Genomic DNA, 27058 nt, shown 5'->3' with positions numbered 1-27058 from the left:
GCTCGGCAGTGCGGCACACACTGGGCTGGAGTGACAGCCTGCCCCCGCCCCTCGCCCCTCCCCGGGGACGGCTCCTATTGGCCGGTGTGCGCTGTGCGGGGCAGCAGGCTCGGCACAGCCCCGCCCCTCGCCCCTCCCCGGGGGCGGCTCCCGTTGGCCGGTGTCACAGCTGTGCGGGGCAGCAGGCTCGGCACACACTCGGCAGGCCCCGCCCTCGCCCCTCCCCGGGGGCGGCTCCCATTGGGCGGTGTGCGCTGTGCGGGGCAGCAGGCTAGGCACAGCCCCGCCCCTCGCCCCTCCCCGGGGGCGGCTCCCTATGGCCGATGTCACAGCTGTGCGGGGCAGCGGGCTCGGCACACACTCGGCTGGAGTGACAGATCCCCGCCCCTCGCCCCTCCCCGGGGGCGGCTCCCGTTGGCCGGTGTCACAGCTGTGCGGGGCAGCGGGCTCGGCACACACTCGGCTGGAGTGACAGATCCCCGCCCCTCGCCCCTCCCCGGGGGCGGCTCCCGTTGGCCGGTGTCACAGCTGTGCGGGGCAGCGGGCTCGGCACACACTCGGCTGGAGTGACAGATCCCCGCCCCTCGCCCCTCCCCGGGGGCGGCTCCCGTTGGCCGGTGTCACAGCTGTGCGGGGCAGCGGGCTCGGCACACACTCGGCTGGAGTGACAGTGGCAGTAGCAGCAGGATGGCCGTGTCGCCGGGCTCGCTGTCTCCGCACCTGCTGAGTTTCCCCGGCGGGGGGGCCCCGGTGGCGGGCAGCAGTGAGTGCCGCATGGTGGATCTGCACGGGGTGAAGGTGGCTTCCTTCATGCTGGAGGGTCAGGAGCTCATTTGCCTGCCGCAAGTCTTCGATCTCTTCCTCAAGCACCTGGTGGGGGGGCTGCACACCGTCTACACCAAGCTCAAGCGGCTGGACATCGCGCCCGTGGTCTGCACGGTGGAGCAAGTGCGGGTGCTGCGGGGCCTGGGGGCCATCCAACCGGGGGTCAACCGCTGCAAGCTCATCAGCCGACGGGACTTCGAGACCCTCTACAACGACTGCACCAACGCCAGGTCAGCCTATATACTACTATATACTCCATATATACTCTGTATACTACTACTATATATACTATTCTGTATACTCTATATACACTACTATATACTCTATATACTCTACAACGACTGCACCAACGCCAGGTCAGCCTATATACTACTATATACTCCATATATACTCTGTATACTACTACTATATATACTATTCTGTATACTCTATATACACTACTATATACTCTATATATACTCTATATACTCTACAACGACTGCACCAACGCCAGGTCAGCCTATATACTACTATATACTCCATATATACTCTGTATACTACTACTATATATACTATTCTGTATACTCTATATACACTACTATATACTCTATATATACTCTATATACTCTACAACGACTGCACCAACGCCAGGTCAGCCTATATACTACTATATACTCCATATATACTCTGTATACTACTACTATATATACTATTCTGTATACTCTATATACACTACTATATACTCTATATATACTCTATATACTCTACAACGACTGCACCAACGCCAGGTCAGCCTATATACTACTATATACTCCATATATACTCTGTATACTACTACTATATATACCACTCTGTATACTCTATATACACTACTATATACTCTATATACTCTATATACTCTACAACGACTGCACCAACGCCAGGTCAGCCTATATACTACTATATACTCCATATATACTCTGTATACTACTACTATATATACCACTCTGTATACTCTATATACTCTACAACGACTGCACCAACGCCAGGTCAGCCTATATACTCCTATATACTCCATATACTACTACTATATATACTACTCTGTATACTGTATATACACTACTTTATACTCTATATATACTACTTTATACTATATATATATCTATATACTCTACAACGACTGCACCAACGCCAGGTCAGCCTATATACTACTATATACTCCATATATACTCTGTATACTACTACTATATATACTATTCTGTATACTCTATATACACTACTATATACTCTATATATACTCTATATACTCTACAACGACTGCTCCAACGCCAGGTCAGCCTATATACTCCTATATACTCCTATATACTCTGTATACTACTACTATATATACCACTCTGTATACTCTATATACTCTACAACGACTGCACCAACGCCAGGTCAGCCTATATACTCCTATATACTCCATATACTACTACTATATATACTACTCTGTATACTGTATATACACTACTTTATACTCTATATATACTACTTTATACTATATATATATATCTATATACTCTACAACGACTGCACCAACGCCAGGTCAGCCTATATACTCCTATATACTCCTATATACTCTGTATACTACTACTATATATACCACTCTGTATACTCTATATACTCTACAACGACTGCACCAACGCCAGGTCAGCCTATATACTCCTATATACTCCATATACTACTACTATATATACTACTCTGTATACTGTATATACACTACTTTATACTCTATATATACTACTTTATACTATATATATATCTATATACTCTACAACGACTGCACCAACGCCAGGTCAGCCTATATACTACTATATACTCCATATATACTCTGTATACTACTACTATATATACTATTCTGTATACTCTATATACACTACTATATACTCTATATATACTCTATATACTCTACAACGACTGCTCCAACGCCAGGTCAGCCTATATACTCCTATATACTCCTATATACTCTGTATACTACTACTATATATACTACTCTGTATACTCTATATACACTACTTTATACTCTATATACTCTACATACACTGTACAACGACTGCACCAACGCCAGGTCAGCCTATATACTACTATATACTCCATATATATACTCTGTATACTACTACTATATATACCACTCTGTATACTCTATATACTCTACAACGACTGCACCAACGCCAGGTCAGCCTATATACTCCTATATACTCTGTATACTACTACTATATATACCACTCTGTATACTCTATATACACTACTTTATACTCTATATATACTCTATATACTCTACAACGACTGCACCAACGCCAGGTCAGCCTATATACTACTATATACTCTACATACTACTATTCTATATACTCTATATACTCTACAACGCCTGCACCAACGCCAGGTCAGCCTATATACTACTATATATACTACTCTATATACTCTGTATACTCTATATATACTCTATATATACTCTACAATGACTGCTCCAACGCCAGGTCAGCCTATATACTACTCTATATATACTGTACAACGACTGCACCAACGCCAGGTCAGCATGTATGTATATATATATATATATATATATATATATATATATATATATATATATATATATATATATATATATATATATATATATATATATATATATTTCTTTATACTCTATGACTTCACCAATGCCAGGTCAGACTCTCTCTATATATACTCTATATAATTCCAGCCTCTATATACTACTGTATATACTCTATACTATATAGTACTGTATATAATGTTCTAAATACTCTACAACAACTGCACCAATGCCAGGTGCCTCACATACTCTGTATACTGTATATACAGTGCCTCATGCCTCACATACTCTGTATACTGTATATACAGTGCCTCATGCCTCACATACACTGTATATACTCTATGTATAGTGCCTCATGCCTCTTATCTCTATATTCTATATAAAATAATATATACTCTCATGCCTCACTCTGTGAATATTCCACATTCTCTATATACAGAGTCTCATGCCTCACAAACGCTGTATAAAACTATATAGTACACCAATGCCAGGTCAATGCCTCATGCCTCACTCAGTGTGACTGTATACACTGCACCAGTGCTTGGTCAATGCCTCATGCCTCACAGAGTGTAACATATCACTGTGTATACTGCACCCCAGATCACTGCCTCACGCCTCACAGTGTAATGTCTGGTTTCATTATCGATAGACCGATGCCTCATTTCTCTTTAAAAATATCCCGCTCTTTACATTACCCCAGTGTCAGCCTATCACGCAGCATGTGATGTGTAACAGTGCAGGACCTGCGCATGTCATACTGTACAATACAGCTTTATACATCACACACCATGCAATAAAATCATCCAATTTTACTGCAATTCGATGGAAACAATTGGTTGAACAGAAAAATCGATTTTTTTTTAATCTTTTAAAGAGAAGCTGTTGCAAAAATCTTAAAATTTAAAACGCATACAAATAAGAAGTACATTTCGTCCAGAGTAAAATGAGCCATGAATTACTCCTCTCTTATGTTGCTGTCACTTACAGTAGGTAGTAGAAATCTGACATTACTGACAGATTTTGGGCTAGTCCATCTCTCCATGGGGGATTCTCAGCATGGCCTTTATTCTTTATAAAGACACTCCCTGAAAAATCTTTATACAGTGATGCTGGCTAGTGGCCAGCCTCCCTGCTCGCTGCACACTATTTTGGCAGTTGGACGGAGCAACTGCCATTCACTAAGTGCTTTTAAAAATAAAGAAAACCCTGAGAACCCCCCTATGAGAAGATGGATTAGTTCAAAATCTGTCAGTTCTGTCAGATCTCTACTACCTACTGTAAGTGACAGCAACATAGGAAAGAAGTATTTTATGGCTCATTTTACTCTGGGAGAAATGTACTTCTTATTTGTATGTGTTTTAAATTTTAAGATTTTCGCGACAGTTCCTCTTTAAGAAATTGGATAGAATTTCCCTTTTTAAAAAAAAAAAAAAAAATAAAAATTCCTTTCTTCTCTTGATCGGGACTGGCTGAAATTTCGGATCAATTTTTAATAAAATTGAATGGTGTAGAATAGATTGACAATTTCTTTATTCATATATCCAAGCAATTTTTTTCAATCGTTTTGACCACACATGTGTGTCTTACATTGGTCAGATTGTTCAAACGTTACAATCAAATAGAAAAAAAAATGTTTGGAATTCTCAAAATTGCAAAGAAATATTAAACATTTGTATCCTGTGTGGTTACTTAAAGGATACACAATTTTTTTTTTTTTCAGCCAGAAAAGTCGAATTGATTTTTCCACTTGATCGAAAAATCAATTTTTCCAAAACATAAAACGAACTATCAAATAAAACTTTCAGTTTTCATTTTTTCTAACTTTTTCTATATTTCTTTTCAGAAAAAATGATTCCCCCCCCCCCCCCCCTTGGTCTATAAAAGTTTCCTTCAAATTTTTTTTTTTTTTTATACCAAGAACCATTTTTATCTAAAAATCAGGAAAATCAATCTATTGCATATGGGACTACCTTTTAGACCTTGTCGGTGCGTCTTGCCTTACTATGTTCTATTTAGTATACTATATAACCTATATGATGATTACAATACATATAATACTGTATATGTGATAATATACAGCCTACATAATAAAAACATTCAATACACGATATGTGTCACTATGCTGTATCCTACCTAATAAAATGTCAGGAATGTGTGTCTATGGGCTGCGTCTCTGTCAGGCGCGAAGCCGTTGCACGCACACGATCTTGGGCACGCACTGCGCGACTACGTACGCTGGAGGTCATTCTAGCATCCGTTTTTGAAATGGGCCTAATTGACCAACACATGATAATCAGCTTAATCAGTTCAATATGCTCAGAATTCTCAATATATATACAGGATTCCTCCATATATCTCAGCTGTTCTATAATACTGAGCCCCCCATATCGCAGCTGCCACCTGTTATATAGCACTGGCCCCCCCATATATCACACCTGCCTCCTGTTATATAGCACTGGCACCCCATATATCACACCTGCCACCTGTTATATAGCGCTGGGTCTCCCATATATCACACATGTTTCCTGTTATATAGCGCTGGGTCTCCCATATATCACACCTGCTTCCTGTTATATAGCACTGGGTACCCCATATATCACAGCTGCCACCTGTTATATAGCACTGGCTCCCCCATATCACAGCTGCCATCTGTTATATAGCACTGGGTCCCCCATATCACAGCTGCCACCTGTTATATAGCACTGGCCCCCCCATATCACAGCTGCCATCTGTTATATAGCACTGGCTCCCCCATATCACAGCTGCCACCTGTTATATAGCACTGGCTCCCCCATATTACAGCTGCCTCCTGTTATATAGCACTGGATCCCCCATATCACAACTGCCATCTGTGTTATAGCACTGGCTCCCCCATATCACAGCTGCCATCTGTGTTATAGCACTGGGTCCCCCATATCACAGCTGCCACCTGTTATATAGCACTGGCTCCCCCATATATCACAGCTGCCACCTGTTATATAGCACTGGGTACCCCATATATCACACCTGCCTCCTGTTATATAGCACTGGCTCCCCCATATTTCACAGCTGCCTTCTGTTATATAGCACTGGCTCCCCCTACACACACACACACACACACACACACACACACACACACACACACACACACACACACACACACACACACACACACACACACACCTACACCTACACACACCTACACCTACACACACCTACACCTACACACACCTACACCTACACACACCTACACCTACACACACCTACACCTACACACACCTACACCTACACACACCTACACCTACACACACACACACACCTACACCTACACACACACACCTCCACACACACACACCTCCACACACACACCTCCACACACACACACCTCCATACACACACACACCTCCATACACACACACACCTCCATACACACACACACCTCCACACACACACACACACACACCTCCATACACACACACACACACCTCCATACACACACACACACACCTCCATACACACACACACACACACACCTCCATACACACACACACACACACACCTCCATACACACACACACACACACCTCCATACACACACACACACACCTCCATACACACACACACACACCTCCATACACACACACACACACCTCCATACACACACACACCTCCATACACACACACACACACCTCCATACACACACACACACCTCCATACACACACACACACCTCCATACACACACACACACACACACCTCCATACACACACACACACCTCCATACACACACACACACCTCCATACACACACACACACACACCTCCATACACACACACACGCCTCCATACACACACACACGCCTCCATACACACACACACACGCCTCCATACACACACACACACGCCTCCATACACACACACACACGCCTCCATACACACACACACACGCCTCCATACACACACACACACACCTCCATACACACACACACGCCTCCATACACACACACACGCCTCCATACACACACACACGCCTCCATACACACACACACGCCTCCATACACACACACACGCCTCCATACACACACACACGCCTCCATACACACACACACGCCTCCATACACACACACACGCCTCCATACACACACACACGCCTCCATACACACACACACGCCTCCATACACACACACACACGCCTCCATACACACACCTACACACACACCTACACACACACCTACCTCCACACACACCTCCATATACACACACCTCCATACACACACACACACCTCCATACACACACACACACCTCCATACACACACACCTCCATACACACACACACACCTCCATACACACACACACACCTCCATACACACACACACACCTCCATACACACACACACACCTCCATACACACACACACACCTCCATACACACACACACACCTCCATACACACACACACACACACACACACACACACACACACACACACACACACACACACACACACACACACACACACACACACACACACACACACACACACACACACACACACACGTACAACGTACACACACACAATTTTTTTTTCCTGTACACCTTATGGTCATGTAATATTATCTCGTGCTCTCTATACCTGAGTGTCTTTGGTATATTCCTGTCACTAGTTGCTACTCTGTTTCTAGCGTTAGTTTATATCATGGGTGGTGATCGCTTTCTAATGGTGGGCGTGTTGTATTGTGAGGGGTTTGACCCCCCCCTCCCCTGGTCTGGCCTCCTCACTGTGTACATGTTGCGTGTTGTATTATCTGTGTGTGACCTGCAGATGCTTCCATCTGTGTTGTATAATGCTGGAATACTGTTCTATGAATATTTTTACTGATTTCCATCTAGTCTTGTCTTGAAACTTGTACAATGGGAGAGATATTGGGCCTAATTGCTGACTACCGCGTCCGGCGGGTGAATACAATGAGGACAGTAACACAGCCGGGATGACTTATTACAGGAGAACTTGACGCTTGTATTAGAGGTGAAAATTAACTGATGAGATAAACTACTGTATCCGTCCTCTTCCGCCTCATTTTTTTTTTTTTTTTTTTAAATTTAATGTTTGAATCTACTTTTTACCTTTTTAATGCTTCATTGCCTCTGCCCAATGACACAGTTTTTGAAGCATGGCAGAGCTACACTCAATGAACTTTTGACCCTTTTTTTTTATCTATCCCTTGCTCTGAGAAGCTGTTCTCTGCGAGTAAATAGTTTTATGGCTGTAATTCCTTATCAGTGAGCAGACTGGAGTGTAAGGCTGGATCCACACTATAATCACTTGCTGAGCGCTTTTTCCCATGCACTTTCATTAAAATCATGGTAGAAATCACATAAAATCTTTTATTTTATGTATTTTATGTGATTTTTTTTTTTTTTTTTTTTTAACCGTGTTTTTAATGAAAGTGAATGGGAAAAACCGCTGAGCAAGCGCTTACAAAAGTGCTTATAGTGTGGCTCCTGCTTAACTGTCACTTGCATACTTAAATGTTAACTGTTTCAGGCAGAGGGAAAAAAAGAACACCGCATAGTTATTTGTATACTTGGCACTGTTGATATTATTATTTATTATTATTATTTATTGTTATTTATATAACGCTGACATCTTCCAGAACGCTGTACAGAGTTTGTCTATACTGCCCCTCAGAGGAGCTCACAATCTAATCCCCACCATAGTTGTATGTCTATGTATGTATCATAATCTAGGGCCAGTTTAGGGGGAAGCCAATGAGCTTCTCTGTATGTTTTTGGGATGTGGGAGGAAACTGGAATGCCCGGAGGAAACCCAGACTGACGCAGGAATAAAATACAAACTCCATGCAGATAATGACCTGGCTGGAATTCGAACCGGGGATCCAGCGCTGCAAGGCGAGAGTTTCTAACCACTACACTTTTGTATACAGGGAATTGTGTTGAAGGTAAAGGAATGCCACCAGCTTCCCCTGCTCTGGTAGGAGACGGGTACCTCGATAGTTAAAGACAGACACACAGAGCGCCCCCATCAGACGCGGGGATCCCACCGGTCTGCGAGGAATTCATTTTAATCTCTGCACGCATCGGAGATCTCCGGATTCAAACGAGTTAACTGCGGGGAAAGTTTTGTCGAGTATCGCTGATCAAGAGAAAATCATGCTGGAAAACGTACGGCGCCTGAGCTGAATGTTTTACGAAACGAGTCGGGGAATGTGTGCTTGGCGTGATTATTACCAGCGGTCGCAGCAGTTACGGTGTGCCTGCAGCGGGGATACCTGCAGCAGCAAGTGAGACAGAGGTACGTGGAGCAGCGCGGTTATCCAGAGTGTCTTAAGGGAGTCCATTAATGGTACAATATTTTCCTCGGATGAGATCGTTCAATCAAATGTTTACGATGAAATTGTTAAGAAAACCACGCAGTATGTGGACAAAATCGAACAGACATTATCCTGTGGTTGAGTGAAATACAGAATTTTGACGGTTGGAATGTTGAATTCTCCAATCTTGTGTGAAGTTACTGCCCTAATCGACCCATTTATGGGAATATCCGAGAATTCTCTTCCGATAACTTACGATCCCTCAAATCTGATTGCATGATCGCATCTGAGGAAAACATTGTATGGTCTATGGGCACCGTTAGAGTTGGGGGCTGCTGGAGTGACATGTTAACCCTTGTGTAGTTTTATTAAACATTGTTTGTTACTTGTGTTATTTCTTAGCGTGGGGTGTGTGCAAGCAGCATACCGGTAGCTTCGCATTCTCACGTTTTTACGAAGTCTAAAGGTGAACACACACCATACAATACAATTATCCAATTATATGTCAATTCGATAAAACGATCGATTGTATAGAAGAATGAAAAAAAAAAGTTCATTTGTTCGAAAATTCTGATCACATTTCCTTTTTTTTAATTTGATAAACCATCAGGATTGTTGGATTTTTCTGATCAATTTATATGAAAATTGAATGGTGTAGGGTAGATTGACAATTTCTTGATGTACAACAATTTTTGCTGACTTTTTTTTTTTTTATAATTGGGAAAAGTTGAACATGTGCGTGTGGTACATTGGTCAAATTTTTTTAAAGTTTCAGCTTTCAATAAGACAGAACTATTGATTGTAATTCTTGAATTGAAAAGATATATTTTAAAAAATTGTATGGTGCGTTTTAAGCTGATATGTACTACCTTTAGGGTGATCTATCTTTGCAAGCCATTACCCGATTGGTAAAACAATCTGATGGACACAACTGCACAGTAGTGCTGCCATCCATATTTTTTACCAGCAAGTTATCGGTTTGTTTTTATCGATATGGGGTGTCTGTGTACAGTGTGTGTGTGTGTGTGTGTGTGTACAGTGTGTACAGTGTGTGTGTGTGTACAGTGTGTGTGTGTACAGTGTGTACAGTGTGTGTGTGTACAGTGTGTACAGTGTGTGTGTGTGTGTACAGTGTGTGTGTGTGTGTGTGTGTACAGTGTGTGTGTGTGTGTGTGTGTACAGTGTGTGTGTGTACAGTGTGTGTGTGTACAGTGTGTGTGTGTACGTGTGTGTACAGTGTGTGTGTGTACAGTGTGTACAGTGTGTGTGTGTGTGTACAGTGTGTGTGTGTGTGTGTACAGTGTGTGTGTGTGTGTGTGTGTGTGTGTGTGTACAGTGTGTGTGTGTACAGTGTGTGTGTGTACAGTGTGTGTGTGTACAGTGTGTGTGTGTACAGTGTGTGTGTGTACAGTGTGTGTGTGTGTGTACAGTGTGTGTGTGTGTGTGTACAGTGTGTGTGTGTGTGTGTGTGTGTGTGTGTGTGTACAGTGTGTGTGTGTGTGTGTACAGTGTGTGTGTGTGTGTGTGTGTGTGTGTGTGTGTACAGTGTGTGTGTGTACAGTGTGTGTGTGTACAGTGTGTGTGTGTGTACAGTGTGTGTGTGTGTGTGTGTGTGTGTACAGTGTATGTGTGTGTGTGTACAGTGTGTGTGTACAGTGTGTGTGAGACTAATTGATGTATAACATGACCTGATTGTTTGGGTCAGATGGCTTGTCGGTCGGATGCAAGTTTTGCCTTGTTTTATCCAGCCCTGCTCCTGACCACACAAGGTCAATCAGAGGGCGATATATTACATCATGCATAACATTTGCATTCAATGTGCATGCAAGCTACAATTCTTCGCATCTCATCGGCAATCCGAGCATACCATTCCCCTGAACCGTAATAAATCAGTTCAACACGATCCTTTTTTTTCCCAATCAATGTGATATTTTTTTAATTGGCCCGGGTGTCCATGAAACAAATTTGATATTGATTTTTTTTTTCTATTTTTGGATTTTTTCCCCCATTATAATGGAAATATAATCAGGGATTTATTTAAAAGAAAAAAAAGGCAATTGTGGGAAGATTGATGGAGGAACGATTTGTGTGATGATTTCTGATGGAGGTTTGATAAATCTGTGCTGTCATTGCGTGACTGATCTGTTCTGTCATCGCTGGATATCAGGTCTCTGAGCCGCGGAGGCATCCGAGCGTCTGCGGCGAGGAGATCAGAAATGATGCGGCGATATCGGACTCCACTCCTTAAAGCAGACCTGAACTCTTGCAGACACAGAAGGAAAACACAGAGAACTGCACCCTGTATGTGTTTAGAGAGTTTATCCTGTCTAATTCCCCCTCATCTGTGGCTAATCACAAATTGCAATCTGATCTCTCCCCGTGTCAGCTGACTTCCACGGCAGATAAGCCAGTTAAGCTAATTTGTAAACACAGGATGTTAACCCTATAGCCTCGTCTACACGTGCCGATACTACTTATCAATCGAGCCGCTGATACTACTTATCAATCGAGCCGCTGATACTACTTATCAATCGAGCCGCTGATACTACTTATCAATCGAGCCGCTGATACTACTTATCAATCGAGCCGCTGATACTACTTATCAATCGAGCCGCTGATACTACTTATCAATCGAGCCGCTGATACTACTTATCAATCGAGCCGCTGATACTACTTATCAATCGAGCCGCTGATACTACTTATCAATCGAGCCGCTGATACTACTTATCAATCGAGCTGCTGATGCGGCTCGATTGATAACATCTGACAGGTCCGATTTTTCCGCCGCCGATTCCCTGCTCGTTCCCCACGAGGGGGCAATAGCAGGGAATCGAGCGGAAGATAAGCGGGGACGAGCGGAGGATCGAATCCGGCGAGCGGGGATGCGGCGGGTACGCGCGGGGACGTGAAAGAGGCGATCCGGTGGCTAATCGAGCTGCCGGATCGCCTCGTGTAGACGAGGCTTTAATCTGCTTCCATGAAAGCAGGATGTAGACACACTGCAGATTTATTGCAGGCTTTCTATCAGCTGTAACAAAGGAATGTTTTTCTTTAAAGGTCATTATGCTGTTGCGTATCTTTTAGAGCAGAGAGGAAGTTCTGAGTTCTCTGCTTTTAAGTAGTCAGGATTTGTTACTCTACCTGGGTCATATAAGATCATAGCTATGGGTGCTGAGGGTTGGTGACTGCAGTTGTATTTTCGGTGTGTGTGTGTGTGTGTGTGTGTGTGTGTGTGTGTGTGTGTGTGTGTGTGTGTGTGTGTGTGTGTGTTTTACATTGTTAAAAAATAGGTAAAAACGACGGAAAAAAATTCTTGCCGTTGCATCAGCATGAGACCGCAACCGCACTTATTTACTTAAAGGCGACTTGAAGTGAGAGGGATATGGAGGCTGGCATATTTTGTTATAAACAATGCACTGACACTCTGTTTCTAATACCTTTCAGCCATAAGTCCCGTCTACACAAGGCGATCCAGCGGCTCAATTAGCCGCCGGATCGCCTCTTCCGCATCACCCGCGTGTACCCGATGCGTCCCCGCTCGCCCGCGTGTGCGTCGGATTCGATCCGCCCTCGTCCCTGTGCCGCGCCGCTTATCTTCCGCTCGATTCCCTGCCATTGTCCCATCGTGGGGAACGAGCAGGGAATTGGCGGCGGCAAAATCGGACCTGACGGAACATTGCTCCGTGTAGACGGAGCTTTAGACCCTGAACAAGCATATGCAGATCAAATGTCTCTGACAAATTTCTGACAAGGTTAGTCATTAGCTTATGCCTGGTACACTCCATGCAATTTTCCGACAGATAGATGGGTCAAAACTATTATTTGCGACAGATCCGATTTGATTTCAGATTTTTTTTTTTTCTCTGATTGATTTTCCGGTCTCTTCTATACAAAATCAATCAGATAAACGAAGGGAAATCAGATCAGAGCTTTTGTAAATAATTGATTTGACCCGACTATCTGATGGGAAATTGCACAGTGTGTGTAGCAGACATTAGGCATGTGATTCAGACACCGGGATAAAAATCCTTGCAAACCGATGAATCAATCAGTGCATAGCTGTTCCAGGAAGGTTTAAACAAACATTGCAAAGACAGCATACACACACAAAACCATTATCGTTTAAGCTAAAGATCAGATCTTTTCTTTGAATGTCCGCAACCAGTTAAAGTTCAAATTCCTCTGTGTGCGCTGTTCACCAAGGCGATCTGGCAGAATCAAAACGCACCTCTAACGAAGGAACGTCCTATCCATCGATTTGAGAGACGAATATCTGTGGTTGCTGTCTTGAGGTCTTATGCAGACCATTTTACGATTACTGGTACATCAATCTTTCATCGTTCTTTTCCCGAAGACTTTTATCTCACATGTGTATGGAGCTTTAGGGTGCCTGTACATTACCCGATATTGGGGGCAGTCGACCTTCCGTTTTTATAATCTTGTCTGCAGCATAGTTGACTGATTGCTCTTTTGGTTGGTTTCTGGCAGAAATCGTTTGAATGGAATAGTGGAAAATCTCGGTTGCAAGGTCTCAATCGGGTGCGTGGAGGTGATGATGTTGAATAAAGCGATGGCCCCCCAGCTAGTGCCCCCCCCCAAGAGTATAAGTTTACTAACCTGTGCTCAGTGATAAGGGCTCACTGATGTGCTGGCGTACCTCCTGGCCTCCTCTGGTGCGAACATGAGGAATCCAGCGCAGGAGATTTGGGCGCCACCATTGGCCATAATAGGAATTACGACTATAGCAGCGCACACTAAGTAACTTCGGCGCCGTCAGGAGACGGAGCTGGAGTTACTCTAAAAACACTGTAATTCGGCCACCAGCAATAGCTGGAAGCTGAATTACATCATTCCCCCACTATTCACGTGGACCTGGAGGGGGAATAGTAATTACCACCACTGGGACTTGTGCTGGAGCAGGATAAGCCATATATCGGCAGTTTTCTGCACCCAAGTCTCCCGGCGGCGATTTCCTTCATATGCCTCTGTTATCCTGCGTCACCGCGAGCACCGGTACCATGTGACAATGGTGTATGTAGTGATGTCACTACATGTGGCGAGTCATATGGTACAGGTGCTTGCGTTGTCAGTCACAGTAGGAGGTCAGGAGTCATGTCAGGCAGCACGGTGGCGCAGTGGATAGCGCTCTCGCCTTGCAGCGCTGGGTCCCCGGTTTGAATCCCCGCCAGGTCAACATCTGCAAGGAGTTTGTATGTTCTCCTCGTGTCTGCTTGGGTTTCCTCCGGGTACTCCAGTTTCCTTCCACATCCCCAAAACATACAGATAAGTTAATTGGCTCCCCCTAAAAATTGACCCTAGACTACGATACATACACTACGTGATACATGCATAGACAGGACTCTGGTAGGGATTAGATTGTGAGCTCCTCTGAGGGACAGTTAGTGACTAGTTTGTCAAGTCACTCCAGCAGTTGGATTGACTTGAGCTGCGTCTCATCAGTCGTTGGTCGCCTCTTATCAGTGATAACGCCTTGTCGTTTGCACGTTTTTACTTGACAAATATCATCCAACTCCTTCAAGCTGTTTAAAATCGTGCATTTAAAAGCCTTTTGTTGAGCGTGTGTACGAGCCTTTATATAAGGGGGGGCGGGGTAGGTGGGGCAAGTGGTAGCAGCAGAATTTCCAATACATTTTTATGCTTATATCTATGTGTGTGTGTGTGTATAGTGTGTGTATAGTGTGTGTGTGTGTGTGTGTGTGTGTGTGTGTGTGTGTGTGTGTGTGTGTGTGTGTGTGTGGGGGGGGGGGGGGGGCAATATTAAAGCCACACACAAAGGTTGGGGCGAGCTAACAGAAGGCAATGATTCTGCTGGTTATGGTGAAAGTCTTGTTTACATTTTTTATTTTACTATAACTGTCTTTGGATTGTGGAATGAATCAACTGGGTGTCCATGAATTCTTCTGGGGAAGTTGGCTTTGATATAAGAGTCTCCGGAAGGAATTATGCCCGCAAAGCAAAGGTCCACTGTTGATCCCTCTCTGCTCAGATTCAGAGTGTGACCTCTCCAATCAGAGATATGGTCATAATACTCAACCTAGGCTCCTGCCACTTAGAAACTACACTAATGACGTGAATCATAGAAAAAACACTATCCACATTATATTATGAGCTACTGTATACTGAAACTAAAGGGTGGGATAGATGTAAACATAAGTGGAATGAGGATATTGTGGGAATCGATAGCCAAGACTGGGAGGATACCTTGGAGAACTTTATCAAGCTTCCGATATGTTCTAGAGATAGACTGATTCAAGTTAAGTTCCTGCATAGGACGTACATGACCCCAGTACGAATGAACAGCATTTCACGTGAAAACAGTGCTACTTGCCCTAAATGCAATCAAGAAGACGGTACCTTTTTTCATGTATTTTGGCAATGGCCTGTCATCGCTACGTTTTGGACTGAAGTTTTCCAGATAATTAACGCCATTTTAACCGTCCAACTTGTTCCTGATCCCAAGTTGGCGCTCCTGGATACTGGGCGAAACCTCCCTCAATAAGCATGCTCAGTATTTAATCCAATTACTTACTTTTTATGGCCGCAAAGAAATACTAAGAGTATGGAAGGGCGCTGGGGGCCCCTCGATCAATCATTGGAAGAAAACAGTGAACCAATCTTTGACATTATATAAACTGACCTATTTGAGTAGAAATTGTCCAAATAAATTTGAAAAAATTTGGTCTCCATGGACTGGTAATCCAGATATTACCTCTGACACTCCTTCCTAAGCTAAAGTTATAATCTTTAATATTAATAACTTTAATCTGGTTGTAATGCCTGGTGGTGTGGTGCTGGGGGGCGGGGGTGGAGGCGACCTAACTAACCTGTTCTTCCCTTCCTCTGTTTATCTTCTCTTCTCTTCTCTCTTTTTAAGCTATATACCTGCATTAATACAGAGGTTATAATTTGATGGACTATAATTAAGTTCGGACGAAGTATCTAATGCTCCTGATACAATTTGGGCTCCCTGGACTCTATGAACAATTCTTAAAAGAATCTCTAGGAAGGAGCCACTATGTACTAGAATATCCTGTACTATGATTTATGATATTGTTGACCTCTGATTGTATCTAAGCTTAATTCTGTCCTGTTGTGGCCTCTCGGCAATGTTTTGTTGTATTAAAATCAATAAAATGATTTGTTAAAAAAAAGAGATATGGTCATACGTGGAGTAATGAGCAATAGATCGTTCTCTGCTCAGATTGGATCAGAGTGGGATCTGTCCAATCCCAGATCTGGCCATACGTGGAGTAATGAGCAATAGATCGTTCTCTGCTCAGATTGGATCAGAGTGGGATCTGTCCAATCCCAGATCTGGCCATACGTGGAGTAATGAGCAATAGATCGCTCTCTGATCATTCAATCAGAGCTGGATCTGTCCAATCGTAGATCTGGCCATACGTGGAGTAATTAACAATAAATCGCTCTCTGCTCAGATTCGATCAGAGCGGGATCTGTGCAATTGTAGATCTGGTCATATGTGGAGTAATGAGAAATAAATCGCTCTCTGCTCAGATTCGATCAGAGCGGGATCTGTGCAATTGTAGATCTGGTCATATGTGGAGTAATGAGAAATAAATCGCTCCCTGCTCAGATTCGATCAGAGCGGGATCTGTGCAATTGTAGATCTGGCCATATGTGGAGTAATGAGTAATAGATTGCTCTCTGCCCAGATTTGATCAGAGCGGGATCTGTCCAATCCCAGATCTGGCCATACGTGGAGTAATGAGAAATAGATCGCTCTCTGCTCAGATTTGATCAGATTGTGATCTGTCCAATCGTAGATCTGGCCGTACGTGGAGTAATGACCGGCTTCAGTCTGGGCTCCCGGGTGCTGATTGCTCCCCCCCTCCCCCCCGGCTGTCGGCTGATTTGTTGCACTCTCTCGCACGCCGGGGTCACTATCGGTGTCACCGGCTCTCGTGTCGCCGTGGTATCAGATGGACGTCCCTATGGTAACTCGTGTCAGGGGAGATACAGACATGGGTCACCTGAATTATTCACGAGAATTTAAAGACTTTGCTTTGGGACGTGACAATTAAGAGCTGCGGGAAGATCCGGATAGGAGGGGCTGGTTCCCAGGTCTGTGATGTACGCCGGGGGCCCCTGGTGGGGGGAGGGTAACTGATATCATCATCTGTCGCCTCTGCCTCACTCGTGCCCCTGAGAACCGGGAGAATACAATCCTATCTCTGCGCTGGGACTCTTTACTGGCACTGCCGCCTCTACTACTGGCTTGTATGACTGTCTTTGTGGAAACAGATTCTCCCTTTACATGTTAAAGGTCCCTACACACGGCAGATTGACAACGGTGCGCACAAACGATCAACGGCACTCAGACGACATTAACTGGCTAAAAGAAACGACAAGTAGTTTAACTCATTTCAAACCAAAGCCTCTGGTCCTTTTTTAAAGTGGACCTGAACTCTTGCACAGGACAGAAGGAAAACATAGAGGAATGCACCCTGTGTGTATTTAGAGAGTTTAGCCTGTCAAATTTCTCCTCATCTGTGTTTAATCACCACTGTAATTTGATCTCTCAGCTGTGTCAGCTGGCTTCCTTGGCTCAGCAGCTAATTTGTAAACACAGGATGTTAACCCTACGGCTGCTTCCATGAAAGCAGGAAGTAGACACACTGAAGATTGATTGCAGGATTTGTATCAGCTGTAACAAACGTTTTTCTGTAAAGGATATTATGCTGTTGTGTATCTTTTAGAGCAGAGAGGAAGTTCTGAGTTCAGGTCCACTTTAAGGACCAGAGGATTCCCTCCCCCCCCCCCCCTTATTTAGGGGGGACGTCTGTTGCCAAAATCTTAAAATTTAAAATACATATAAACGTATACAATTAAGAAGCATGTTTTTCCCAGAGTAAAATGAGCCATAAATTACTTTTCTCCTATGTTGCTGTCACTTACAGTAGGTAGTAGAAATCTGACAGAAGTGACAGGTATTGGACTGGCCCATCTCCTCATGGAGGGGTTCACATGGATTTCTTTATTTTCAAAATGCACTTACTGAATGGCAGTTGCTCCGTCCAACAGCCAAAAAAATGGGCAGCGAGCAGGGAGGCTGGCCAGCATCATTGTATAAATCTTTTTCAGGGAATGTCTTTATAAAGAATAAAGGCCGTGCAGAGAATCCCCCATAAAGAGATGGACTAATCCAAAACCTGTTAGTAATGTCAGATTTCTACTACCGACTGTAAGTGACAGCAACATGGGAGAAAAGCGATTTATGGCTCATTTTACTCTGGGGAAAAATGTACTTCTTATTTCTATGTTTTTTCAATTTTAAGATTTTCGCAACAGTTCCTCTTTAAGGCTAGTGACACACCAGGACGTTGCGTTTAGGGGACGTTATAGGGCACATAACGTGCTCTCTGGTGTGGACGTTGGAGTGAGCCGCGTTGTGCAGCTCACTCTGGCGTCCGTGATGCGTACTCTTGGGCGCATGCGGCATCACGTGGTCCCGCCCGGCCAATCGCTGCACAGAGCGGCCGCACCAGGAAGTAAACACTGCACGTCACAACGTGCAGTGAATATTAATTAGCCATGCGCCCGGCCGCTCTCCACTCCTCCCCAACATGACTGAGCATGTGCAAACAGTCTAACGCGGCTTAGCCGCCTAGAACGCACAGCATGCAGCACTTTGCTGCGTTACAATGTAACGCAACGTGGGCAGTGTGAACAGCCCACTTGTGTTACATTGCTGTGCGTTGGGGGAGTGTTACAGGCTGCACTAACGTGCGCCTGTAACGTCCCTGTGTGCAAGAAGCCTAAAGAGAACCTAAACGGAGAAAGGTATGAAGTTTTCCTTTTCAAATAATACCAGTTGCCTGACTCTCCTGCTGATCCTGTGTCTCTAATACTTTTAGCCACAGCCCCTGAACAAGCATGCAGATCAGGTGCTCTGACTGAAGTCAGACTGGATTAGCTGCATGCTTGTTTCAGGTGTGTGATTCAGCCACTACTGCAGCCAAAGAGATCAGCAGGAGTGCCAGGCAACTGGTATTGTTTAAAAGGAAACATCCATATCCCTCTGGTTCCCTTTAAATTCCTGATCACTGTGGTTGGCTATAGTTGGTAAAATAAATAAATCAAAAAATAATTCTGGGGATTCCTCAGCTGTTCAGAGGACGAATAAGCAAACTGTACATCCACGTTTTGTCATCTGTTAACAGGAAGACTGTTGAGCGTTGCTGTTACTGCATTTGTTCAGTTGTGGCTGGTTACACTCATATGCTATTCACTTTTTCACCTGCGTTTTCTCCTAGGTGATCTATGTTCACACCTTGCTATAAAATGCCCTTTAAACCAGCCAGCAAGAAAATACTCAAAATGACTTTGACAGTACTTTTTCACCAACTTATGGGTACTTTTTCAAATGTAAACTGCTAAAAGGTTATTTTTTAAGAGAAGATGGAAATGATCTCCTAGGACAGGGGTCCCCAAACTTTTTCGGCCAAGGGTCAACATACTTCAGACTGCTGGGGGGCCGGAACATACATAAAATGTTGAAAAACATTGCATTGAGTCTAGGTATTGATGTCCCCCAATCATGCCTGGAGGAGACCTCCCAGCAGCCAATCAGCCATGTGGCGCCCGAAGAACGTCTTTGTGCATCAGACAGTGAAGTATACCCAGGTGACAACCTGCCGTCCAATTAAACAGCAGTGTCACCGGATGTAGAATTGGATGGGAAGGCAGCAAATGACTGCTCGCTGGCTTCTACAGTATGTGGATGGTGGGACCAGCACTGCTATTCATTATGCCGGCCACCGAATATTTAAAAGAACTCCGAACTCCTCTCATGGGTATGCCTTTAAGACTCCGACCAGTACTGCAAAGTACTTAAAGATGCATACCTTTCTGTAGCTTGTGCTCTCCTGTTTCGTTTGAGGCCTGAATCGCCGTTCTACACCAAATCGTTTTTGTTCGACTTCAATGTAAAAATTGCGGCTGCCATCTTGGCTATGTTATAACTTCCGGGTCACCCCTGTCTTCTCTGTTAGAGAAGTGCATCACTGAATGAAGCAGGAAGAGGAAGTGACACGCATGGCCATTGCAAGAGGCTCCTCCAGAGGGGTCACTTTGTTGGAAGTCGTCTGGCGTAAAGGGAACCTAAACTGACAGGGATATGGAAGTTTCCTTTTAAACAATACCAGATGCCTGGCAGTCCTGCTGATCTCTTTGGCTACAGTAGTGGCTTAATCACACACCTGAAACAAGCATGTAGCTAATCCAGTCTGACTTCAGTCAGAGCACCTGATCTGCATGCTTGTTGAGGGGCTGTGGCAGAGGCTTCTTGCACACCAAGACGTTGCATTAGGTGCCACGTTAAGGTCGCATAACGTGCACCTAACACAACGTATGGTGCTGCAAGAGCCGACGGTAGAGTGAGCCGCGTTAGGCGGCTCGAGTCCTATAATGTCTCCCAGAGTGGCGCTGATTGGCCATCGGGACCACGTGATGCGGAGTGAGACACTCCGCATCACGTGGTCCCGCCGGCCAATCAGCGCCCGCCAGTGCAGTGAATATTAAGTAGCCATGTGCGCGGCTACTGTAGCTGGCTCTCCCCGCCTCCTCTCCGCCCCCCACTGCGCATGTGCAAACAGTCTAACGCGGCTATAGCCGCTCCAACGCTGTAGCATGCTGCACTTTGCACAGAACGTGCAGCGTTACATGTAACGCAACGTGGGCTGTGTGAACAGCCCACTTGTGTTACATTGCTGTGCGTTGGGGGAGCGTTACAGGCGCACTAACGTGTGCCTGTAACGTCCCTGTGTGTAAGCAGCCTAAAAGTATTGGCAACACAGGATCAGCAGGAGAGTCAGGCAACTGGTATTATTTTAAAAGGAAAAATCAATTTCCTTCTCAGTTTAGGTGTCCTTTAAAGGCATGCCCATGAGAGGTTTCCTCCTCCCGGAGATGAGCCCACGGGGGCGTTTTTTTTTTGTTTTTTTTTTAATACAGGGCCTCTTTAAGAATAACTTTTCAACACTCTGCTACTTAAAAAGTACCAAATAGTAGGTAAAAAGTGGTTTGTAAAGCTCTGGGCCTCCACCAAACTACTGGAAAAACCATGGTCCTAAGTTGCTACAGCGAGGGCACCGACTGGGATACTTATAGATTAGACTCTGCAGTGATCTCATGTGTAAACATGACTCTTAGTGGTCTTGAGACATTGGAGTTTTACTTTGTTGGATTAAAGATTTTCATTTAAAGCACAACTGTAATGAGATGTATATGGAGGCTGCCATATTTATTTCCTTTTAAACCATGCTAATTTCCTGGCCGCCCTGCTGATCTATTTGGCTGCAGTAGTGTCTGAATAACACCAGAAACAAGCATGCGGCTAATCTTGTCAGCCTTCAGTCAGAAACACCTGATCTGCAGCATGCTTGTTCGGGGCCTATAACTTAAAAGTATTAGAGGCAGAGGATTAGTAGGATAGCCAGGCAACTGGTATTGCTTAGAAGGAAATAAACATGGCAGTCTCCATGTCCCTATCACTTCAGTTGTCCGTTGAATCATTACCGTTTCTTGTTAAAATTGACTTTCTTTGGTGGCGCCATCCAGTGGATGGAGTCTGAATTACCGGAGATCTCTCTGACCAATAGCAGAATCTGAGCGCTGAGCTACTTTGGGCATTGTGGACAATTATGACTGTATAAACACCGGCCAATTCTCAGGTTTGGTTTCATTCACAAGGCTGTTTAGTGACAACCAAACTACCTTGTGCGTTATAAATGGCATGAATGTACAACCAATCCCTCATCCATGAGACCTCTTTGGCGACCTGCTCTCAGTGACACCCGTGACGGCCTCCCAGTGTCACCTCCATGTCACCGAGCTCCCTGTAACATTACGCCTGCTTCAATATTCATTGCTGCGTTTTCCTTGCTTCGCTGTTCTTGTTCGTTTACCGTATACATTTTTAATGACGGTAAACGCTCCCTTGCCGTATACTGTATCCGAATCCCTGGATGTGCTGCCCGCGGCCGTGTGTACACAGCTGAAGAGGCCGTCGGTGTTAAAATATTCCATTATATTGTGCAAACCTGTACACCGACAATGCACGCAAGGCGTATGTGTACATAAAGAAGCGTCATGTCGCCGTTCGCCGAAATCCAGGGACTCAAAGCCAGAGAGAAATGGTGTTCATAAAGTAACTGAGAGCAAAACATTATCAGCCCTTCTTATAATGTAGGTTGTGTTTATTTAAAGGCAACCAGAGGTGGGAGGGATATGGAGGCTGCCATATTTATTTTCTTTTAAAGTGGACCTGAACCGAAGCTTGGGTGCAAATTGAGATACGTACCTAAAGAGAGGGAAGCCTCAGAATCCTATTGAGGGTTCCCTCGGTGTGCTGCTGTCCCCCGTCGTTGAGTGTGAACCCCCCCGGAAGATTAGTGACAAGGCATTGTCGCTAATCATATTGGGGCCACGCAGCTCCTCCTCTTACAGCGTAGCCGTGCAAGGCCGCCATCGGGCTCAGTGCTACTGTGCATGTGCAGCCGTGCTCACGTGGCTACTGTGCGGCTATGCTGCAAGAAGGGGAGCAGCGCGGCCCCGATGTGGAAGGGGGCAGAGCTCATGGTGGGGGTCACTGCCTGTGTCTCTCATGGGGGGGGTCACTGCCTGTGGTGGGGTCACTGCCTGTATGTCTCATGGCGGGGGTCACTGCCTGCATGTCTCATGGGGGGGTTTCATTTCCTGTGGCGGGGGTCACTGCCTGTATGTCTGATGGCGGGGGTCACCCCCTGAATGTCTGATGGCGGGGGTCACCCCCTGAATGTCTGATGGCGGGGGTCACTCCCTGAATGTCTGATGGCGGGGGTCACTCCCTGAATGTCTGATGGCGGGGGTCACTCCCTGAATGTCTGATGGCGGGGGGGGTCACTGCCTGAATGTCTGATGGCGGGGGGGGGTCACTGCCTGTATGTCTGATGGCGGGGGGGGGTCACTGCCTGTATGTCTGATGGCGGGGGGGGGGGGGTCACTGCCTGTATGTCTGATGGCAGGGGGGGTCACTGCCTGTATGTCTGATGGCAGGGGGGGTCACTGCCTGTATGTCTGATGGCGGGGGGGGGTCACTGCCTGTATGTCTCATGGCAGGGGGTCACTGCCTGTATGTCTCATGGCGGTGGTCATTCCCTGTGTGTCTCATGGCAGGGGTCACTGCCTGTATGTTTCATTGAGGGGGGGTCATTTCCTGATGTGGGGGGTCACTGCCTGTATGTTTCATTGAGGGGGGGTCATTTCCTGTTGTGGGGGGTCACTGCCTGTATGTCTGATGGCGGGGGGTCACTGCCTGTATGTCTGATGGCGGGGGGGTCACTGCCTGTATGTCTGATGGCGGGGGGGGTCACTGCCTGTATGTCTCATGGCGGTGGTCATTCCCTGTGTGTCTCATGGCAGGGGTCACTGCCTGTACCCAGCAGACTCCTCTGTTTTGCGCTGAACACGTGTCGGGTATTAGGCCGTTTCTCCGGAGCTGTTAGCAGCACACACAGGAAATAAGTTGCATATTCTTCTTTCTTATGATGTCTTTTTAAGTGTCTTCTTGAGACATATGGAAGGTTGTAACATTTATCTGTATTGCACAATGGCGGTGAGGACAGAACGCCCGCGGCTGCACGGCGATGACAGCTGATAACGCTTCAGCTTATTCACAGATAACGCTGCTGCCATCTCTGCAATACTCGCAGCCTGGTGCAATAATCCTCCTGACCCCAACCGGCCCCCCCGTCCATACACACGCAATGTCCTCTCGCCCAACAGACACGAGACACGCAATCCACTTATTACCCCGACCTCCTAACCTCCCCTCCTCTGCCACGCTGCCATGTCACCAGAGCAAATGGTCGCTCTTTTCACCACCGTCCGCAGAGGCTCGCGATCGATGAGTGAAATTCTGCGCCGCCTGTATTTAAACACCCCCCCTCCCCCTTCCATACACTCTGCATACTTATTACAATCAATAACTCTCCTCTCCCGGGACCCCGGACCTCTCAGCCCTAAAACACCAACGGAAACAAGCTGCTTGCCTGTCCTCTGAATGAATAATAAATGAACATTTTATATACTGCACAGTGTATGTAAAATTTTAATATATATATATATATATATATATATATATATATATATATATATATATATATATATATATATATATATATATATATATATATATATTTCCTGCCATATTATATTTATATAGCACAGGCCTCTACTGCAGCAGTTTACAGAGTACATAGTCATGTCACTGACTGTCCTCAGAGGAGTTCATAATCTAATCCTATCAATGTCATAGTCTAATGTTCTACCATATTATTATGTAATTATATAGCACCGACATCTTCTGCAGCACATTAGTGTACATAGTCATGTCACTGACTGTCCTCAGAGGACTCACAATCTAATCCTACCATAATCCTAGTCTAATGTTCTACCATATTATTATGTAATTATATAGCACTGACATCTTCTGCAGCACATTAGTGTACATAGTCATGTCACTGACTGTCCTCAGAGGACTCACAATCTAATCCTACCATAATCCTAGTCTAATGTTCTACCATATTATTATGTAATTATATAGCACTGACATCTTCTGCAGCACATTAGTGTACATAGTCATGTCACTGACTGTCCTCAGAGGAGCACACAGTCTAATCTAATGGTTAAGGGCTCTGCGTCTGACACAGGAGACCTGGGTTCGAATCTCTGCTCTGCCTTTTCAGTAAGCCAGCACCTATTCAGCAGGAGACCATAGGCAAGTCTCCCTAACACTGCTACTGCCTATAGAGCGTGCCCTAGTGGCTGCAGCTCTGGCGCTTTGAGTCCGCCAGGAGAAAAGCGCAAGATAAATGTTATTTGTCTTTTCTTTGTCTAATCCTACCATAGTCATAGCGTAATGTCCTACCATATTATCATGATGTATTTATATAGCACATCTTCTGCAGCACTGTACAGAGTACATAGTTATGTCCCTGACTGTCCTCAGAGGAGCTCACACTCTAATCCTACCATATTATTATTATGTATTTATATAGCACTGACATCTTCTGCAGCGCTGTACAGAGTACATAGTCATGTCACTGACCATGTACTCCTGGAATGGGAGGCTGGGCACGTGGATGCCTTTTTACATGGTATGTTGGGGACAGAAGACCGTTACCTGGGAGGGTCGTACAAAGGTATAAACCCACTTCTGGTGACGGCATCCATCGATGGTGTTCCCCTCCGCAATCAGGCGCCCTTCGCGGCTCGCACAAGTCCCATATCTATAATTTACTCTTCCCGAGATTTATCGGACGCCGCTGGCCTGATTAGGAAACACGCAGACTCGTAGAGATTAATTAGCACTGTAAATAAAAACAATATTTTAATATTTTTATTTTGTGGAAAGGCCCATATTTGGGATCTGCTTAATGCAGCCAAACAACCGCCACGAACGTGTCGCCTTTTATTAGTCGAGCAATGCCAAGACGATAATTACAGAAGGCAAACAATCGCTTTCACTCTGGGCTCGCTCCCCGCGACTGGCCGGCTTTCCTGCGGATCATCGTGTATCGGTGATTGTACATGCACGCCGCGTTTGGCGTGATTTTTTTTTCTTTTTTTTTTAAGTGAAAAGAAGACGTCAGGGGAGATTAGCCGAAATTAATGGCGTGTGAAAGGATTCGCATCTGTTTATGAAATGATTCTCATTAAACGGGATTTGTGACTTGGAAAGCCCTTCAGATGCTGGGGGAGCTATAGATCTCAGTGCATGCTGGGACTTGTAGTTACTGGGCGACTTCCATAATGGCAAACATGCATACGTATAAACACTCGCCAAAACCCCAGCAAATTAAATACGGTGCGTGAATATGCTAGTAACGCTAAGCGGATTAGGAATCGGGCTGAGTGAGGGATAACTAAAGAAACAGATTGCTTGACTAACAGATCCAAAGGTAAGTCACCTTGAGGAACAATGAACTCCGCCTAGAGGAACTTGGAGGCCCCCATCACATTCCTGGCTGATCTGTGCAGTTCAGTTGCTGCTCTTCTCTGTCCAGTTGTAATAATGTGCAGCTGGATGGCAGTATGAGGTTGATTAACTAAACAGCCCTATTTCGTAACGTGCGTACGGCGTAATGCTTACGGCATTTGTAATGCACGCTGTGTATCCCCACCGCGTTTTGTGTAGATATACCGCATGCTGCGTAGTTTTACAGTGCGTAACGTTTTATGCACAATAACGCACGTAATTAATGTAGCGCTATAGCGTTATTCACTAGCGCTGTTTAATGAATCAACCCCTATGTGTAACTGCACATGTACCACCTACTGACACACCTTGCGGTTAC

At 45.0% G+C, this 27058-nt stretch overlaps 1 protein-coding gene across 5 annotated transcripts in view; it reads left to right on the top strand.

The window, feature by feature from the left end:
* Nucleotides 1-535: 535 nt before the first annotated feature.
* The window catches only part of DACH2 (dachshund family transcription factor 2), a 535913-nt gene continuing 509390 nt past the window's right edge, over nt 536-27058 (top strand). For 3 of the 5 annotated variants that reach the window (XM_068250015.1, XM_068250012.1, XM_068250011.1), the window contains exon 1: nt 537-1055. In XM_068250015.1, the coding sequence (XP_068106116.1) occupies nt 688-1055 (368 nt within the window). In that variant the 5' untranslated portion in view covers nt 537-687. Of the gene's footprint in view, nt 1056-27058 lie in introns of all 5 variants that reach the window. The other 2 variants (XM_068250013.1, XM_068250014.1) reach the window with 2 other exon arrangements.

This window comes from Hyperolius riggenbachi, chromosome 8 (assembly GCF_040937935.1).
Source record: "Hyperolius riggenbachi isolate aHypRig1 chromosome 8, aHypRig1.pri, whole genome shotgun sequence".
In the NCBI taxonomy this organism is placed as follows: domain Eukaryota; kingdom Metazoa; phylum Chordata; class Amphibia; order Anura; family Hyperoliidae; genus Hyperolius; species Hyperolius riggenbachi.
The sequence above is the reverse complement of the archived record's forward strand: the minus strand, read 5'-3'. Positions and strand labels throughout refer to the sequence as shown.